The sequence below is a fragment of the Nuphar pumila genome, chromosome 8 (genome assembly GCF_984573655.1).
Source record: "Nuphar pumila chromosome 8, dmNupPumi1.hap1.1, whole genome shotgun sequence".
NCBI classification, from domain to species: Eukaryota; Viridiplantae; Streptophyta; class Magnoliopsida; order Nymphaeales; family Nymphaeaceae; genus Nuphar; species Nuphar pumila.
Genome location: NC_143256.1, coordinates 18553820 through 18572342, shown reverse-complemented (window position 1 = coordinate 18572342; position 18523 = coordinate 18553820). Strand labels below are relative to the sequence as shown.

Sequence of the window (18523 nt, the reverse complement as noted above, 5' to 3'; positions counted from 1 at the left end):
TGACACGATTCTCAATGAGAGGTTGTGCCCTATATTCAATGTTATATATATGATACAAGTTGGATTGGGTTTGTCAACCCAGACCCGATAATACCAACCATGTAAATACAATACAAAAGAATCATTTTGGGTCTAGAACTAGACCTGTACACTACATTCTCAATACCCTCCTTCAAGTTGTGCATGGTTTTGCAACATGGACAACTTGTTCTTCAAGAACCAAAAACGCATATTGGTACGGCCCTTAGTGAACAAATCTGCCACTTGGTCAGCCGTAGGAACATAAGTAGGTGCAACTTCTCTATCTTCAATCTTTTGCCGAATGAAGTATTGATCAATCTCTATATGCTTTGTGCGACTATGGTGAATAGGATTAAAAGCAATTTGTATGACACCTTGATTATCGCGCAAGAGAGTGGTGGGTAGCATAGATTCTCCAACTTCAGTCAAAAGATGTCTCAGCCATGTGGCCTTTATTGTAGCAGCCACCATAGATCGATACTCAGCTTCAATACTAGATCGTGCAAATGCACGTTGTTTCTTGTTACTCTACGCCATCAAGTTCCCATCAAGAAAAGCACAATATCCAGAAATCGACTGCCTGTCATCTGGAACTCCAGCCCAATCTGCATTTGTGTATACATCCAGTCGATGTTGCTCCCCTTTAGTCTTGGATTGATGATAAACTAGACCATCTCCAAGAGTTCCTTTTAAATATCAAAGGATTCTCTTGACAACATTCATATGCTTTGTTCGTGGGTCATGCATGAATTGTGAAACTTGATTCACTGCATACACAATGTCTGGTCTAGTGAAGGTGAGATATTGGAACATACCCACAAGACTCCGATATTTCTTGAAATCTTCATATGCTTCCCCATCCCGGGATCCGAGTTTATGATTAAGGACACTAGGGGTGGATAGAGGTTTATAATCCTTCATGCTGCCTTATCCAACAAATCCAAAGTATATTTGTGTTGGGTTAGTGAAGTGTTTCATCCTGTCGATCCACCTCAACCCCTAAGAAATAACGCAAAACCCCCAAATCTTTCATCTTAAACTGTCGACTCAATAAGATCTTGGTAGCTTCTATGTGTTCATCGGAGTTCCCAGTAATAATAATATCATCCACATATATAAGAATTAAGGTGCGTACCTGACAATCTCGAAAAATAAAAAACAAATGATCAAGATGAGATCGAACCCATGTCTCTGAACTTCAATAGAGAAACTATCAAACCATGAGCGGGAGGCCTGCTTTAGCCCATAGATGGCTCTTCGTAGCTTGCAAACATGCGTGTTGGGGCTATGTTTGGTATAACTAGAGGGTTGCTCCATATACACCTCTTCCTTGAGAGTGCCATGCAAAAAATACATTTTTGACATCAAGTTGACTTAGAGTCCATCCATACTGAACTGACAAGGACAGAACTAATCGAATAGTTTCCATCTTGATCACAGAACTAAATGTTTCGGCATAATCTTGCCCGTATTCTTGAGTGAACCCTTTCGCTACTAGCCTCACCTTATAGCGTTCAATGGATTCATCGAGTTTATACTTGATTTTATAGACCTATTTAGATCCTACAACATTCTTGTTCGATGGTCTAGGAACAATCTCCCAAGTCCCACTGTAACGCCCCGGATTTCCAAAACAAAGCTAAGTTAAAATTTTCAAGAATTTCTTTTTTTTTTCTTTGCAGCAGAACTTACAAAAGCTTTTAGCAGCGGAATCAGACGATAATGAGTTGTCAGTTTTAGAAAACTCCGAGCACGTTGCAGGTATGTGGCCAAGCAACTCATTGACCACCAAAGTGTTCCATTTTATCAAAAACATATGTTTATTACAACACTACTGCTTAGAAAAGCAGTGAAGGTTCAATAAAAAGGAAGCAGTACAACTCTGTCTAGAGAAACCCTGGAACTTGATGCCGCCTTGCTCCGCATATCGCCACGCAGGTTCAACACCTGAAATCCCCATTAAACGGGGTCAGAACCACTGATGGTCTGGTAAGTAGGCAAACACCTATCTATTCAACTCAAGTAAATGCATAGACCACTCAGGGTCGCAGTTCGTAATACGACGCTCAAGCCTCCATGACTTAGCGTATATCGTAAAAGCCTCATCAGGGCTATGAGTTGAACATCCACGCAAGTCGTCATGACTTCGTATAAGCCTCTTCAGGGCTGTGAGTTAGAATAACCTCTTAAGTCTCTACGACTTAGCCTTGACTTCTTCAAAGTCACGAATGGATGTCTAGCTCAAGCCTCTATGCTTGGCACATCCGTATCCTACGAATCTAAGGACAGCTCTCCGAGCTTCACTTAGTCGTACGGATATCAATGGGGTTCTTTCCCAATCGGTCCAGTAGTATACCGACCATGACACCTTCACAAAGGTTATGCAGGACTGACTCAACAACGTCATCCACTCATACATTCAAAGTAGCGCTGTACCTAAGCTAATGCTTTGTTTCGATAATTGCACCTCCCCCTGGGCTTAGGGGACTCATATCTGGGCGACAACGCGACGATCTGGGGGTTGATTATTCTATGTATTTTAGATACCCCAGAGGCCTGTTGACCCCATCCCCCTAGTAGGACGGTACAGCATACCGGAAGAGATCCTTACTAGGTATCCGAATGCATTCTGCTACTGCAGTAGTTGGGTTCAATCCTTAGATATTTAAGGATAACCACGACCTCCATATATAACGCCCCGGATTTCCAAAATAAAGCTAAGTTAAAATTTTCATGGATTTCTTTTTTTTTTCTTTGCAGCGGAACTTAGAAAAGCTTTTAGCAGCGGAATAAGACGATAATGAGTCGTCGGTTTTAGAAAACTCCGAGCACGTTGCAGGTGTGTGGCCAAGCAACTCATTGACCACCAAAGTGTTTCATTTTATCGAAAGCACATGTTTATTACAACACTACTGCTTAGAAAAGCAGTGAAGGTTCAATAAAAAGGAAGCAGTACAACTCTGTCTAGAGAAACCCTGGAACTCGATGCCGCCTTGCTCCGCATATCGCCACGCAGGTTCAACACCTGAAATCCCCATTAAACGGGGTCAGAACCACTGATGGTCTGGTAAGTAGGCAAACACCTATCTATTCAACTCAAGTAAATGCATAGACCACTCAGGGTCGCAGTTCGTAATACGACGCTCAAGCCTCCATGACTTAGCGTATATCGCAAAAGCCTCATCAGGGCTATGAGTTGAACATCCACGCAAGTCGTCATGACTTCGCATAAGCCTCTTCAGGGCTGTGAGTTAGAATAACCTCTTAAGTCTCTACGACTTAGCCTTGACTTCCTAAGAGTCACGAATGGATGTCTAGCTCAAGCCTTTATGCTTGGCACATCCGTATCCTACGAATCTAAGGACAGCTCTCCGAGCTTCACTTAGTCGTACGGATATCAATGGGGTTCTTTCCCAATCGGTCCAGTAGTATACCGACCATGACACCTTCACAAAGGTTATGCAGGACTGACTCAACAACGTCATCCACTCATACATTCAAAGTGGCGCTGTACCTAAGCTAATGCTTTGTTTCGATAATTGCACCTCCTCCTGGGCTTAGGGGACTCATATTTGGGCGACAACGCGACGATCTGGGGGTTGATTATTCTATGTATTTTAGATACCCCAGAGGCCTGTTGACCCCATCCCCCTAGTAGGACGGTACAGCATACCGGAAGAGATCCTTACTAGGTATCCGAATGCATTCTGCTACTGCAGTAGTTGGGTTCAATCCTTAGATATTTAAGGATAACCACGACCTCCATACCTCTGAGTGACGAAGGCCATCAATGAACTCTATCAGGTTCGGGTGAAATATATGTCACTCAAGGCTGCGCCATCACCGTCTTCCTCGGTGAGAAATTCTGAAAGGGGCCTGCCGGTCTTACAATTACTTGACGAACATTGCATGCCTATAGGGCAGCCTTTGAGAAGTATGTACCCGACCCCAATCAACCACACGGTTTTCACCGTGGAACAAAGGTTTTATTCATATGCATGCTTAACTCTGCTCTCGGCACTTCGGCCTTGATGAGCACTTCACCTCTTTCGGTGGAAACAACACACTCCGGCTCAGCGGCCCTTACGAGTCTGGTTGTCTGATAATTCTCAATGAGCATGCACATGACTCGATCTCTACGGATCGGCTACTCGGCGTATTTTTACGCAACGAGCTCAGGACCTTGTCAAGGCGCTACCACTACTTTGGCGCAACGGCTCTTACAAGTATGATGCCCTTGCAGGTGTCAGGGAGACGAGTCATTCTGACATTGTTCCAACAAAGGACATCATTGTGCCACTTAACTGGTTTTGGCAGCTCTTCTGCCAACCATTCTGTCAACACCTTCTCTGCTCTACCGGCAGTGGTGCGATGAACCTTTCTACATCGTAGAAGGCGTTCCATAACTGGGTAGCACTTCTGCTACGTTCTTTCTGAGCTATTCTTAGCCCTTCAGGAATTTTAGCAGCACTTCCTCTCTTTTACGAAGAAAGCGTGCGTTTCTTTTATCCATTTCAGCGGCATCTCCCCTCTTTGGTGGGAAATCGCTACGCTTAACTTGGAAAATGGATGCGCACCGTTGTGCGTACTTTGCATCCATCAAGGTTGCAGGAACCTTGGGCCATAGCCAGGCCATACGTAATTGATTTAGTCTTTACGTAAAGAGCATTTTGCCAAAAGGCGAAGCCTTTCCAATAGGGGCTTCATTCGTCAAGCAGAATCTTGTACGAGGAGCGGTAAGGGAATCGCATGGGCGATTTTGGAGTTGATCTCCATTTGAACGCTCACTTACGCGCCATATATGTAATATAAGCAGAAGCCTGTGCTTTATACAGCGGCGGCGTAAAGGAAATGCATATACTATTGTTCAGGGTGTGTAACTGAACGAAATATTCTACATATATAACAAAGCAGAAGCCTTGGCATCGTTCGACGCGACGGCGTAAGTCAATACATTGCAGAAAGCAGGAGCCTTGGCATCGTTCGACGCGACGGCGTAAGTAAATGCATAATCGGAAGTGCAGTAATCGGAAGTACAGAAAGCAGGGAGCCTTGGCATCATACGACGCGACGGCAAAGGTAAATTACATGGCCTGTGCGATATAAGACGCGTCGGCAGTATCAGCAGATATACACCTAGATCTGTATCCAACGATAGTTACGAGGCGAGCGAGTGAACACCGAAGTGTCCTAGAGGGCTCAACCAAGAACTAGGGTGAGATACTATTTTGAAGAACGCATATACTGCGTATTCGAACATATATATCCGACGATAGTTACGAGGCGAGCGCGTGAACACCGAAGTGTCCTAGAGGGCTCAACCAAGAACTAAAGCAAGATACTACTTCAGAAAGTATATGCTATATACAAACAATCAAATACTTGAGAGAGATGGTTTAATGAAGCGAACTTACTTCAATTTGAGGAAGAAACGACTCCGATTGCTTCAAACGCTTCGAACGAGGCTCGACTTCGAAAAAGGATCAACTTCGAACTTTGGACGAAAAAGGACTTGGACTTTGACTTTGAACCAAACCAGGTTCAAGTCAAGTCAACTGGGTTCAGACTTAGGTCAAGTAGGTTCAGACCTAGGTCAGGTGGGTTAGGACCAGGTCAGGCAGGCTTAGACCAGGTCAAGCAGGCTCAGGCTAAGTCAGGCAGGCTCAGACCAGGTCAAGCAGGCTCAGGCTAAGTCAGGCAGGCTCAGTCCAGGTCAGGTGGGCTCAGGTGGGCTAGGCTAGGTAGGGGAGGTTTGGAAAAGGAGGAGAGAGAGAGGGGTTGGCGATTTTCTAAAGGAGGGGGGGTCCTCTATTTATAGGTTCTGAAACTTGGGCCCCAAGTTTCAGAATCCCCTCTTTACCCTTGGGCTTTTCTGAGAATCCCTTCCATGGAAGGTGCTGGAAGGAGCTGGAAGGCTCTGGAAGGTGCTGGAAGGTGCTGGAATATTCTAGAATCTTCTAGAATATTTTCTGAGAAATATTTCTGTGGGTCCCACCCATATTTCTGTGGGTCCCGCAAGAATTTCGGGTTTTCGGCGATTTTTTTCCGAAAAATTCTGAGTACGCCATTATCTTTGTATTGATGCCACTAAGAAAGTTGGCTCGCAGGAATCCTTTGATTTTGTTCAGATAGGAAGTTATGGCTTCCAGAGTGTTTGAGCATATATTCGCGATTCGACGAATATCCTAAGTGTAACTGGCTCGCAGGAATTGATTCGTTTCGCATTCTGAGAAAAATGTCATTTTTACTGGTAAATGCCTCATGAATTTTATTCAGATATTTTCTGAAAAATTGCGGGTCTTACATCATTACCCCCTTAATGGAATTTCGTCCGCGAAATTCAGCTAAGAGTACAAGGTGAATAGTTCAGGATATTTATCCCGCATATCCGATTTGGGCTCCCAAGTGCAATCATCGACTCCGTGATGTTGCCATCTTACTTTGACAAGTGGAATGACCTTTGTCCTTAGCACTTGCTCCCGTCGGTCCATGATCTCTACTGGCCTTTCTTCCACCGTCATATCCTCTTGGATGTCAATATCTTCATGTTGGATGACGTGGGAAGGGTCGTGAACGTATTTTCTAAGCATTGACACATGAAATACATTGTGTATCTGTGTATACTGCGGTGGCAATGCTACTCTGTAGGCGGTCTTTCCTATCCGGCTCAAAACCTCGAAGGGACCAACGAATCTGGGGCTGAGCTTCCCCTTCTTTCCGAAACGAAACACACTCTTGGTTGGGGAGACCTTGATAAAAACCTTATCTCCAACCGCAAAAGTGAGTTCCCTACGCCGCTGATCAGCGTAGCTCTTCCGTCGACTCTGAGCAGTCAGTAGCTTCTTCCTGATCATGTGGACCTGCTCAGTATAATGCTGCAACACTATGGGCGAGTCCAAGGTTCGCTCACCCACTTCACCCCAATGGATTGGTGATCTACAGGGTCGCCCGTACAAGGCTTCATACGGTGCCATCCCAATTCTAGCATGGTGGCTATTATTATAAGCAAATTCAGCCAACGCTAGGTGGGAATCCCAATCACCTTTCCATTCTAGCATACAGGCTCTTAGCATATCTTCGAGAGTCTGTATGGTTCGTTCTGATTGCCCATCTGTTTGGGGATGGAATGCTGTACTGAACTTGAGTTTCGTCCCCAGGGCTCTTTGAAGCTGCTCCCAAAAGTGAGAGGTGAACTTCGGGTCACGATCGGATATGATCGAAATCGGCACTCCATGGAGTCTAACGATTTCCCGAATGTAGATCTCCGCCAATCGTTCAGTTGAGTATCGAGTGTTGATTGGCAGGAAGTGAGCAGACTTGGTGAGTCTGTCTACGATCACCCATATTGAGTCGTGTTGTCTCTTGGACCGAGGCAATCCAACGATGAAATCCATCGTAATGCCCTCCCATTTCCATTCTGGAATCTCGATCCGTTGCATTTTTCCACCAGGTCGTTGATGCTCAATTTTTACTTGCTGGCAGATTAAACACCTTGAGACAAATGTAACCACATCCCGTTTCATACCCCTCCACCAGTACTTTCTCTGTAAGTCCTGAAACATTTTCGTACCTCCAGGGTGAATGGTGTATTTGCTGTTATGAGCCTCCTGGAGTACTTCCTGTCTTAGCTCAGGGTTATTTGGGACCCAAATCCTTTCTTCCATCCATATTCCTCCATCTTCTTTTAAATGGAAGAAAGTGTCATCTCTTTCGGCACGAGCTTTTAATTCCAAGTACTGGGGGTCCTTGAACTGTTCGGCTACAATGCAATCGAGGATCTCGATATGGATTGTCAGGCATGACAATCGAATTTTTCCTGGGTCAGCCAGGAATGGCTTCCAACTGACAAAATCCTCCATCAGCTTCCATTGTCCGGTGAGGCTGGCCAGAGTGCCAACAGTCTTGCGACTAAGGGCATCTGCTACAACATTCGCCTTTCCAGGGTGATAGGAAAGCGTGAATTCATAGTCTTTGAGGAATTCCAGCCATCGCCGTTGCCACATATTGAGTTCTTTTTGAGAAAAGAGGTATTTTAGGCTTTTATGGTCCGACATGACCTCAAATTTCTCTCCATACAGGTAGTGTCGCCAGATTTTAAGCGCGAACACTACCGCGGCAAGCTCCAGATCGTGGGTTGAATAGTTTTTCTCATGAATTCTTAACTGACGGGATGCATAGGCGATTACTTTGCCATGCTGCATCAATACACAACCCAGACCCGTTCCCGAGGCATCGGTATAAGCAATGAAGCCTCCCTGACCAGAAGGTAAGGTAAGGACAGGGGCAGTGGTAAGCCTCTGTTTGAGAACCTCAAAGCATTCCTTACACTGGTCAGTCCATTCAAACTTGACTCCCTTTTTCAGTAATTTCGTCATTGGTACGGCGATTCGGGAGAAGTCCTGTATGAACTTCCGATAATATCCGGCAAGTCCAAGGAAGCTTCGGACCTCAGTGATATTTTCTGGCTGCTTCCAGTCTATCACAGCTTTGACCTTCGCAGGATCTACTGCGATTCCATCTTTTGAGATCACATGGCCAAGGAACATTACTTTGTCTAGCCAGAATTCACATTTTGAAAACTTGGCATATAACTGATTATCTTGAAGGGTTTTCAAGACGATTCTCAAGTGCTCCTTGTGTTGTTCCTCATTCTCTGAATACACGAGAATGTCATCAATGAAGACGATGACAAAAGTGTCTAAGTATGGTTTGAACACTCGGTTCATCAGGTCCATAAAGACAGCAGGCGCATTTGTAAGTCCGAAGGGCATTACTACGAACTCATAATGGCCATATCTCGTTCTGAAGGCAGTCTTAGGTATATCCTCCTCCTTAACTCTGAGCTGATGGTATCCAGACCTGAGGTCGATCTTGGAGAACACTCTCGCTGTTCTAAGCTGATCGAACAAGTCCTCAATCCGAGGCAACGGGTACTTATTTTTAATGGTTGCCTGGTTAAGCATCCGATAATCGATGCATAACCGAAGGGATCCATCCTTCTTCTTTACAAATAGTACCGGGGCTCCCCATGGTGACATACTTGGTCGGATGAACCCTTGTTCCATCAGTTCTTCCAACTGACACTTCAACTCACTGAGTTCAGCTGGTGCCATACGATAAGGGGCTTTGGATATTGGCGCTGTTCCAGGTAAGGATTGAATTCCAAATTCAACCTCACGAAGTGGCGGAAGTCCTGGCAATTCCTCAGGAAACAGATCAGGAAACTCCCGCACTACTTCCAAACTCTCAAGGGGTTGGTCGTTGGATTTTTCCGCCGAGAGGCTCAACAGGAAGGCCACACAACCCTTCCTAAGGTATTTTTGTACCTTAAGTGCTGATATGAGCCTTTTTTGTGGAACTGGTTTGGATAACCGGTATTCCATCTTAGGTAATCCGGGTCGAGATAGAATCACTCTGCCCTCGCGGCACAGAATCTTGGCATTATTCTGAGCCAACCAATTCATTCCCAGAATGACATCGTACTGTATCATATCGATCAGGATGGCGTCAGTAGGCAAGTGTTGCCCTGCTATCTCAATATCCAAATTTTTCACACACCGGATACATTTGGTGCGTGAACCCAACGGGTTATATACTTCGATCATTTTATCAATCGGTTGCACCGAGGCGTGGAGTTGTTCGGTGAAATCGTCGGAGATAAACGTATGAGTAGCACCACAATCAAACAAGACGTAAGCTGCATGTCCATTAACAGGTACGGTGCCTTCAATGAGGTCACCGGTTTCGACTTGTTCAGTCGTTACAGCGTATACACGACCTGCAGTAGGCCTTTGTTCTACTCTAGGTGGGGGTCGTTGGACTTGTGTTCGTTGTGGTACTTGTTGAGAGGGTCCGGCAGATCCGGCATTCCTCCTCTGCTCATCAATAAGCTTCTTCCTGCATTGTCTTGCAATGTGGCCCACTTTGCCACAGTAGAAGCATCCACCTGTGTCACGTGGACATGGTCCTCTTGCGTGATTAACATGGCATTTTGGGCAGTTTGGGTTGGACTGCAAGTTGTTTGGAGCCATGTTCTGCCTTGGTCTTACAACTTGTTGAGTGTTGTTCCCACCTTGGAACCTTTTCTTCTGAAAGGGTTGTCGTGAACCCTGGCCACTTGGAAACATTCTCTTCTTGTTCCCACCATCAACTATGGACCTTTTTGCTATGATCACTTTTGATCGCTCCCAATCCACTTGTATTTTTGAAGCTGCTGCCACAGCCGTTTGAAACGTTTGGGGCATGCTGGTGATAACCCGTGACCTTAGCCCTTCTCGCAGTCCAATGATGTACTTGTCGGCCCTTTCTTGGTCGGTCTCAAATAACCGGGAGCAGTACCGTTCAAGATTTTGAAATTTGGTGGTATAGTCAATCAGATTCGTGCCACCCTGCTCCAATTCCAGAAACTCCATCTTCTTCTTGTTTCTGGAGTGTAATGGGAAGTAATTATCCATGAAAGCTCTCCGGAAGTCAGTCCAAGGAATGACTTCAACTTCCGAGAACTGGATAATCTTAGTGGTATCCCACCACTTCCGTGCGTTGTCTTTCAGCCTGTACGTGCCAAAGTTGGTCTTCTTTTCTTCTGGTACTCCCAGCACCAGGAAGGCACGTTCGGTCTCTTCGACCCAACTTTCTGCCAGTTCAGGATCGGCTCTACCGGCGAAGACTGGTGGATCAAGCTTGAGAAATTTTTCATAGGTTATTCCACCAAGGTTTTCGCTTCGAGGTGCGACTGGTTCTGGCCTTGTTTCTCGAATGGCAGTAACCAAATTGTTGAGTGTTTCCAGCAGAAATCCTTGAGTATGGGACTCCTCGCTTGGTATGGTTCTCCTCGTCGTAGGAGCCATTTATCTACCACATACAAACAACGTGTTTTAGTTTCACAATGTATATATCGAAGCAAAGTTTTATTTACTTAATATACATCACATTTACACAAGCATCGCCTTAAACAAAACGTCATGCCGCACTGGCAGACTTTTAGGCGTTGAGAAACTAGGTACATGAGTCTATTGACTCCAAAACACTACCAGTCTCTTCTAGGAACTGGATTTCTTTCTTGACCCAAAGAACCCGAAGTATAGTTTACTTCCACATTGCCTTGGTGCAGGCACAACTAGCTTTGGCTTGGGCGGCACTTCCGCACTCTCAAGCGACTCTTGTGGATAGATCAGTGATGCCGGTCCACTTGCCCATTCAGTGGCATCATGGCTCGGAGAATCCGAGACCATAACGGGATGATATAGGTTGTATCCCTCTTCCTGGCCATTCAGACTCGGCGTTGGTGTAGCCGCTCTGTTCCCCCATATAATAGTACTTTGATTCGAGGAATCTGAAATCATAATGGGATTATAGAAGGAGTTGTTGCATTCCTCCTCCCAACTGTGCAAGCTAGGCGTACATGATGCCTGTTGATAGCCTTGCGATTGACCAAATCCCTCAAGGAAGTTCAAGTCAAATCCTACCAGAGACGGTAGTTCATCAGAAGTTGCTGGAGTACGGCTACTCTCTCTACTGGAGTAATGTGGCCCACTAACACGCGAGGTCTCATCCCTAAGACCAAGCGATCCCCGCCGACCCATATCGGCGGTATGCTTCATTTGGCATTCGTTGACGGAATGCCCTTCTTTGCCACAATATTGACAGTCTTGGACTTCATATGGGCATACCCACTCATCGTGCATGATCCCGCAACGATAGCAGTATCCTCGGGAGTCGTGAGTTGCCATCTATACAAAGATGCACCCAGATCAGAACAAGAAGTATAAAATATACTTACAGTGCGATATAGTGGACAAATCGGATCTCGAACCAGGTTTCGCAGACTCTTGCTCTGATACCAATTCTGTAACGCCCCAGATTTCCAAAATAAAGCTAAGTTAAAATTTTCATGGATTTCTTTTTTTTTTCTTTGCAGCGGAACTTAGAAAAGCTTTTAGCAGCGGAATAAGACGATAATGAGTCGTCGGTTTTAGAAAACTCCGAGCACGTTGCTGGTGTGTGGCCAAGCAACTCATTGACCACCAAAGTGTTCCATTTTATCGAAAGCACATGTTTATTACAACACTACTGCTTAGAAAAGCAGTGAAGGTTCAATAAAAAGGAAGCAGTACAACTCTGTCTAGAGAAACCCTGAAACTCGATGCCGCCTTGCTCCGCATATCGCCACGCAGGTTCAACACCTGAAATCCCCATTAAACGGGGTCAGAACCACTGATGGTCTGGTAAGTAGGCAAACACCTATCTATTCAACTCAAGTAAATGCATAGACCACTCAGGGTCGCAGTTCGTAATACGACGCTCAAGCCTCCATGACTTAGCGTATATCGCAAAAGCCTCATCAAGGCTATGAGTTGAACATCCACGCAAGTCGTCATGACTTCGCATAAGCCTCTTCAGGGCTGTGAGTTAGAATAACCTCTTAAGTCTCTACGACTTAGCCTTGACTTCCTCAGAGTCACGAATGGATGTCTAGCTCAAGCCTTTATGCTTGGCACATCCGTATCCTACGAATCTAAGGACAGCTCTCCGAGCTTCACTTAGTCGTACGGATATCAATGGGGTTCTTTCCCAATCGGTCCAGTAGTATACCGACCATGACACCTTCACAAAGGTTATGCAGGACTGACTCAACAACGTCATCCACTCATACATTCAAAGTAGTGCTGTGCCTAAGCTAATGCTTTGTTTCGATAATTGCACCTCCCCCTGGGCTTAGGGGACTCATATTTGGGCGACAACGCGACGATCTGGGGGTTGATTATTCTATGTATTTTAGATACCCCAGAAGCCTGTTGACCCCATCCCCCTAGTAGGACGGTACAACATACCGGAAGAGATCCTTACTAGGTATCCGAATGCATTCTGCTACTGCAGTAGTTGGGTTCAATCCTTAGATATTTAAGGATAACCACGACCTCCATACCTCTGAGTGACGAAGGCCATCAATGAACTCTATCAGGTTCGGGTGAAATATATGTCACTCAAGGCTGCGCCATCACCGTCTTCCTCGGTGAGAAATTCTGAAAGGGGCCTGCCGGTCTTACAATTACTTGACGAACATTGCATGCCTATAGGGCAGCCTTTGAGAAGTATGTACCCGACCCCAATCAACCACACGGTTTTCACCGTGGAACAAAGGTTTTATTCATATGCATGCTTAACTCTGCTCTCGGCACTTCGGCCTTGACGAACACTTCACCTCTTTCGGTGGAAACAACACACTCCGGCTCAGCGGCCCTTACGAGTCTGGTTGTCTGATAATTCTCAATGAGCATGCACATGACTCGATCTCTACGGATCGGCTACTCGGCGTATTTTTACGCAACGAGCTCAGGACCTTGTCAAGGCGCTACCACTACTTTGGCGCAACGGCTCTTACAAGTATGATGCCCTTGCAGGTGTCAGGGAGACGAGTCATTCTGACATCGTTCCAACAAAGAACATCATTGTGCCACTTAACTGGTTTTGGCAGCTCTTCTGCCAACCATTCTGTCAACACCTTCTCTGCTCTACCGGCAGTGGTGCGACGAACCTTTCTACATCGTAGAAGGCGTTCCATAACTGGGTAGCACTTCTGCTACGTTCTTTCTGAGCTATTCTTAGCCCTTCAGGAATTTTAGCAGCACTTCCTCTCTTTTACGGAGAAAGCGTGCGTTTCTTTTATCCATTTCAGCGGCATCTCCCCTCTTTGGTGGGAAATCACTACGCTTAACTTGGGAAATGGATGCGCACCGTTGTGCGTACTTTGCATCCATCAAGGTTGCAGGAACCTTGGGCCATAGCCAGGCCATACGTAATTGATTTAGTCTTTACGTAAAGAGCATTTTGCCAAAAGGCGAAGCCTTTCCAATAGGGGCTTCATTCGTCAAGCAGAATCTTGTACGAGGAGCGGTAAGGGAATCGCATGGGCGATTTTGGAGTTGATCTCCATTTGAACGCTCACTTACGCGCCATATATGTAATATAAGCAGAAGCCTGTGCTTTATACAGCGGCGGCGTAAAGGAAATGCATATACTATTGTTCAGGGTGTGTAACTGAACGAAATATTCTACATATATAACAAAGCAGAAGCCTTGGCATCGTTCGACGCGACGGCGTAAGTAAATACATTGCAGAAAGCAGGAGCCTTGGCATCGTTCGACGCGACGGCGTAAGTAAATGCATAATCGGAAGTGCAGTAATCGGAAGTACAGAAAGCAGGGAGCCTTGGCATCATACGACGCGACGACAAAGGTAAATTACATGGCCTGTGCGATATAAGACGCGTCGGCAGTATCAGCAGATATACACCTAGATCTGTATCCAACGATAGTTACGAGGCGAGCGAGTGAACACCGAAGTGTCCTAGAGGGCTCAACCAAGAACTAGGGTGAGATACTATTTTGAAGAACGCATATACTGCGTATTCGAACATATATATCCGACGATAGTTACGAGGCGAGCGCGTGAACACCGAAGTGTCCTAGAGGGCTCAACCAAGAACTAAAGCAAGATACTACTTCAGAAAGTATATGCTATATACAAACAATCAAATACTTGAGAGAGATGGTTTAATGAAGCGAACTTACTTCAATTTAAGGAAGAAATGACTCCAATTGCTTCAAACGCTTCGAACGAGGCTCGACTTCGAAAAAGGATCAACTTCGAACTTTGGACGAAAAAAGACTTGGACTTTGACTTTGAACCAAACCAGGTTCAAGTCAAGTCAACTGGGTTCAGACTTAGGTCAAGTAGGTTCAGACCTAGGTCAGGTGGGTTAGGACCAGGTCAGGCAGGCTCAGACCAGGTCAAGCAGGCTCAGGCTAAGTCAGGCAGGCTCAGACCAGGTCAAGCAGGCTCAGGCTAAGTCAGGCAGGCTCAGACCAGGTCAAGCAGGCTCAGGCTAAGTCAGGCAGGCTCAGACCAGGTCAAGCAGGCTCAGGCTAAGTCAGGCAGGCTCAGACCAGGTCAGGTGGGCTCAGGTGGGCTAGGCTAGGTAGGGGAGGTTTGGAAAAGGAGGAGAAAGAGAGGGGTTGGCGATTTTCTAAAGGAGGGGGGGTCCTCTATTTATAGGTTCTGAAACTTGGGCCCCAAGTTTCAGAATCCCCTCTTTACCCTTGGGCTTTTCTGAGAATCCCTTCCATGGAAGGTGCTGGAAGGAGCTGGAAGGCTCTGGAAGGTGCTGGAATATTCTAGAATCTTCTAGAATATTTTCTGAGAAATATTTCTGTGGGTCCCACCCATATTTCTGTGGGTCCCGCAAGAATTTTGGGTTTTCGGCGATTTTTTTCCGAAAAATTCTGAGTACGCCATTATCTTCTTATTGATGCCACTAAGAAAGTTGGCTCGCAGGAATCCTTTGATTTTGTTCAGATAGGAAGTTATGGCTTCCAGAGTGTTTGAGCATATATTCGCGATTCGACGAATATCCTAAGTGTAACTGGCTCGCAGGAATTGATTCGTTTCGCATTCTGAGAAAAATGTCATTTTTACCGGTAAATGCCTCATGAATTTTATTCAGATATTTTCTGAAAAATTGCGGGTCTTACACCATACCTCTGAGTGACGAAGGCCATCAATGAACTCTATCAGGTTCGGGTGAAATATATGTCACTCAAGGCTGCGCCATCACCGTCTTCCTCGGTGAGAAATTCTGAAAGGGGCCTGCCGGTCTTACAATTACTTGGCGAACATTGCATGCCTATACGGAAGCCTTTGAGAAGTATGTACCCGACCCCAATCAACCACACGGTTTTCACCGTGGAACAAAGGTTTTATTCATATGCATGCTTAACTCTGCTCTCGGCACTTCGGCCTTGACGAGCACTTCACCTCTTTCGGTGGAAACAACTCACTCCGGCTCAGCGGCCCTTACGAGTCTGGTTGTCTGATAATTCTCAATGAGCATGCACATGACTCGATCTCTACGGATCGGCTACTCGGCGTATTTTTACGCAATGAGCTCAGGACCTTGTCAAGGCGCTACCACTACTTTGGCGCAACGGCTCTTACAAGTATGATGCCCTTGCAGGTGTCAGGGAGACGAGTCATTTTGACATCGTTCCAATAAAGGACATCATTGTGCCACTTAACTGGTTTTGGCAGCTCTTCTGCCAACCATTCTGTCAACACCTTCTCTGCTCTACCGGCAGTGGTGCGACGAACCTTTCTACATCGTAGAAGGCGTTCCATAAACCGGGTAGCACTCCTGCTACGTTCTTTCTGAGCTATTCTTAGCTCCTTCAGAAATTTCAGCAACACTTCCTCTCTTTAACGGAGAAAGCGTGCGTTTTCTTTTATCCATTTCAGCAGCATCTCCCCTCTTTGGTGGGAAATCGCTACGCTTAACTCGGGAAATGGATGCGCACCGTTGTGCGTACTTTGCATCCATCAAGGTTGCAGGAACCTTGGGCCATAGCCAGGCCATACGTAATTTGTTTAGTCCTTACGTAAAGAGCATTTTGCCAAAAACCAAAGCCTTTCCAATAGGGGCTTCATTCGTCAAGCAGAATCTTGAACGAGGAGCGGTAAGGGAATCGCATTGGCGATTTGGAGTTTGGTCTCCATTTGAACGCTCATTTACGCGCCATATATGTAGTATAAGCAGAAGCCTGTGCTTTATACAGCGGTGGCGTAAAGGAAATGCATATACTATTGTTCAGGGTGTGTAACTGAATGAAATATTCTACATATATAACAAAACAGAAGCCTTGGCATCGTTCGACGCGACGGCGTAAGTAAATACATTGCAGAAAGCAGAGCCTTGGCATCGTTCGACGCGACGGCGTAAGTAAATGCATAATCGGAAGTGCAGTAATCGTAAATTGCAGAAAGCAGGGAGCCTTGGCATCATACGACGCGACGACAAAGGTAAATTACATGGCCTGTGCGATATAAGACGCGTCGGCAGTATCAGCAGATATACACCTAGATCTGTATCCAACGATAGTTACGAGGCAAGCGAGTGAACACCGAAGTGTCCTAGAGGGCTCAACCAAGAACTAGGGTGAGATACTATTTTGAAGAACGCATATACTGCGCATTCGAACATATATATCCGACGATAGTTACGAGGCGAGCGCGTGAACACCGAAGCATCCTGGAAGGTGCCAGAATATTCTAGAATATTCTAGAACATTTTCTGAGAAATATTTCTGTGGGTCCCGCAAGAATTTCGGGTTTTCGGCGATTTTTTTCCGAAAAATTCTGAGTACGCCATTATCTTCGTATTGATGCCACTAAGAAAGTTGGCTCGCAGGAATCCTTTGATTTTATTCAGATAGGAAGTTATGGCTTCCAGAGTGTTTGAGCATATATTCGCGATTCGACGAATATCCTAAGTGTAACTGGCTCGCAGGAATTGATTCGTTTCGCATTCTGAGAAAAATGCCATTTTTACCGGTAAATGCCTCATGAATTTTATTCAGATATTTTCTGAAAAATTGCGGGTCTTACACCCACACTCATGTAAAGCTTTCATTTCCTCATTCATGACCTCAACCCATTTGATTGACATAGATGCTTGTGAGAAACTGATAGGTTCATCATGCTTTTCAATCTGGGAGATGAACAGTTGTAAGTCTGTAGAGAAGTTGTCATAACTTACCCATCTTTCAATAGGATGGTGAATCCTCTCAAGCCTCCTGGGTTGCACAATAGGTCGTTGAACTTTGTCTTTGTTTCACTGCACATAGGTAATCCCTTAAAACTTTGTAACATCTGAAATGACAGGCATAGTAATATCTTGTGTGTTTGTCGACATTTCCTTTTCTGGGTGTACAACTGTACTATTTTGTTCTGCAGATAGTGTATGACATGAGGGTACGTCATGCATCACCATTTGATCAAGCACCTCAGCAACAAGCCATGGCTGATAACTTTTAGCATCCTTACAGTGTCCCTCTGTACTTCCTGAATCATCAGTATGAGTCTCGTCAAACACAACATTCCATGAAACTCTGATGCGACTGGTAGTGGAGTCATAGCAGTGATATCCTCTATATTGATCAACATATCCAACAAACCTACACCTGCATGCCTTTTTCTGAAACTTATCACGTTAAGAACTGTCAATATGAACATAGCATATGCAGCCAAACACTCGCAACTCATTATAGTCAGGATGAACCCCAAATAGTGTAAATAGCGTAAAATAAGGGGATTGATCTGCTAACAATTTCATTGGCAGTCGATTTATGACATAGACAGCTGAATGAAAAACTTTCATCCACAAGTTTAAAGGAATGTGAGTGTTATGCAACATACTCAGCGCACTCTCTACAATGTGCCAGTATTTTCTTTCAGCCGCACCATTTTGTTGTGGTGTGTGTGGACAAGATATTCGACGACCTATTCCATTATCTTAGAGAAATTCAGTAAATTCCTTTGATAAGTACTCTCATCCACCGTCACAATGAAAATATTTAATTTTAGTTGAAAATTGATTACAAACTAAAGCACAGAATGAGCAAAAAAGCTTGAAAACTTCAGATTTATATTTGATAAAATAAATACAGGTGT

At 45.2% G+C, this 18523-nt stretch overlaps 1 protein-coding gene across 1 annotated transcript in view; it reads right to left on the bottom strand.

Moving 5' to 3' along the window:
* Positions 1-18115, bottom strand: part of LOC149829709 (actin-interacting protein 1-2-like) — a 36593-nt gene extending 18478 nt beyond the window's left edge. The window contains exons 1-2 of the mRNA XM_090015271.1: positions 18028-18115; positions 17841-17914 (exon numbers count right to left, since the gene is read on the bottom strand). Coding sequence (XP_089871397.1) covers positions 17841-17914; positions 18028-18115 — 162 coding nt within the window. The remainder of the gene's footprint in view (positions 1-17840; positions 17915-18027) is intronic.
* Between the last annotated feature and the right edge of the window lie 408 nt (positions 18116-18523).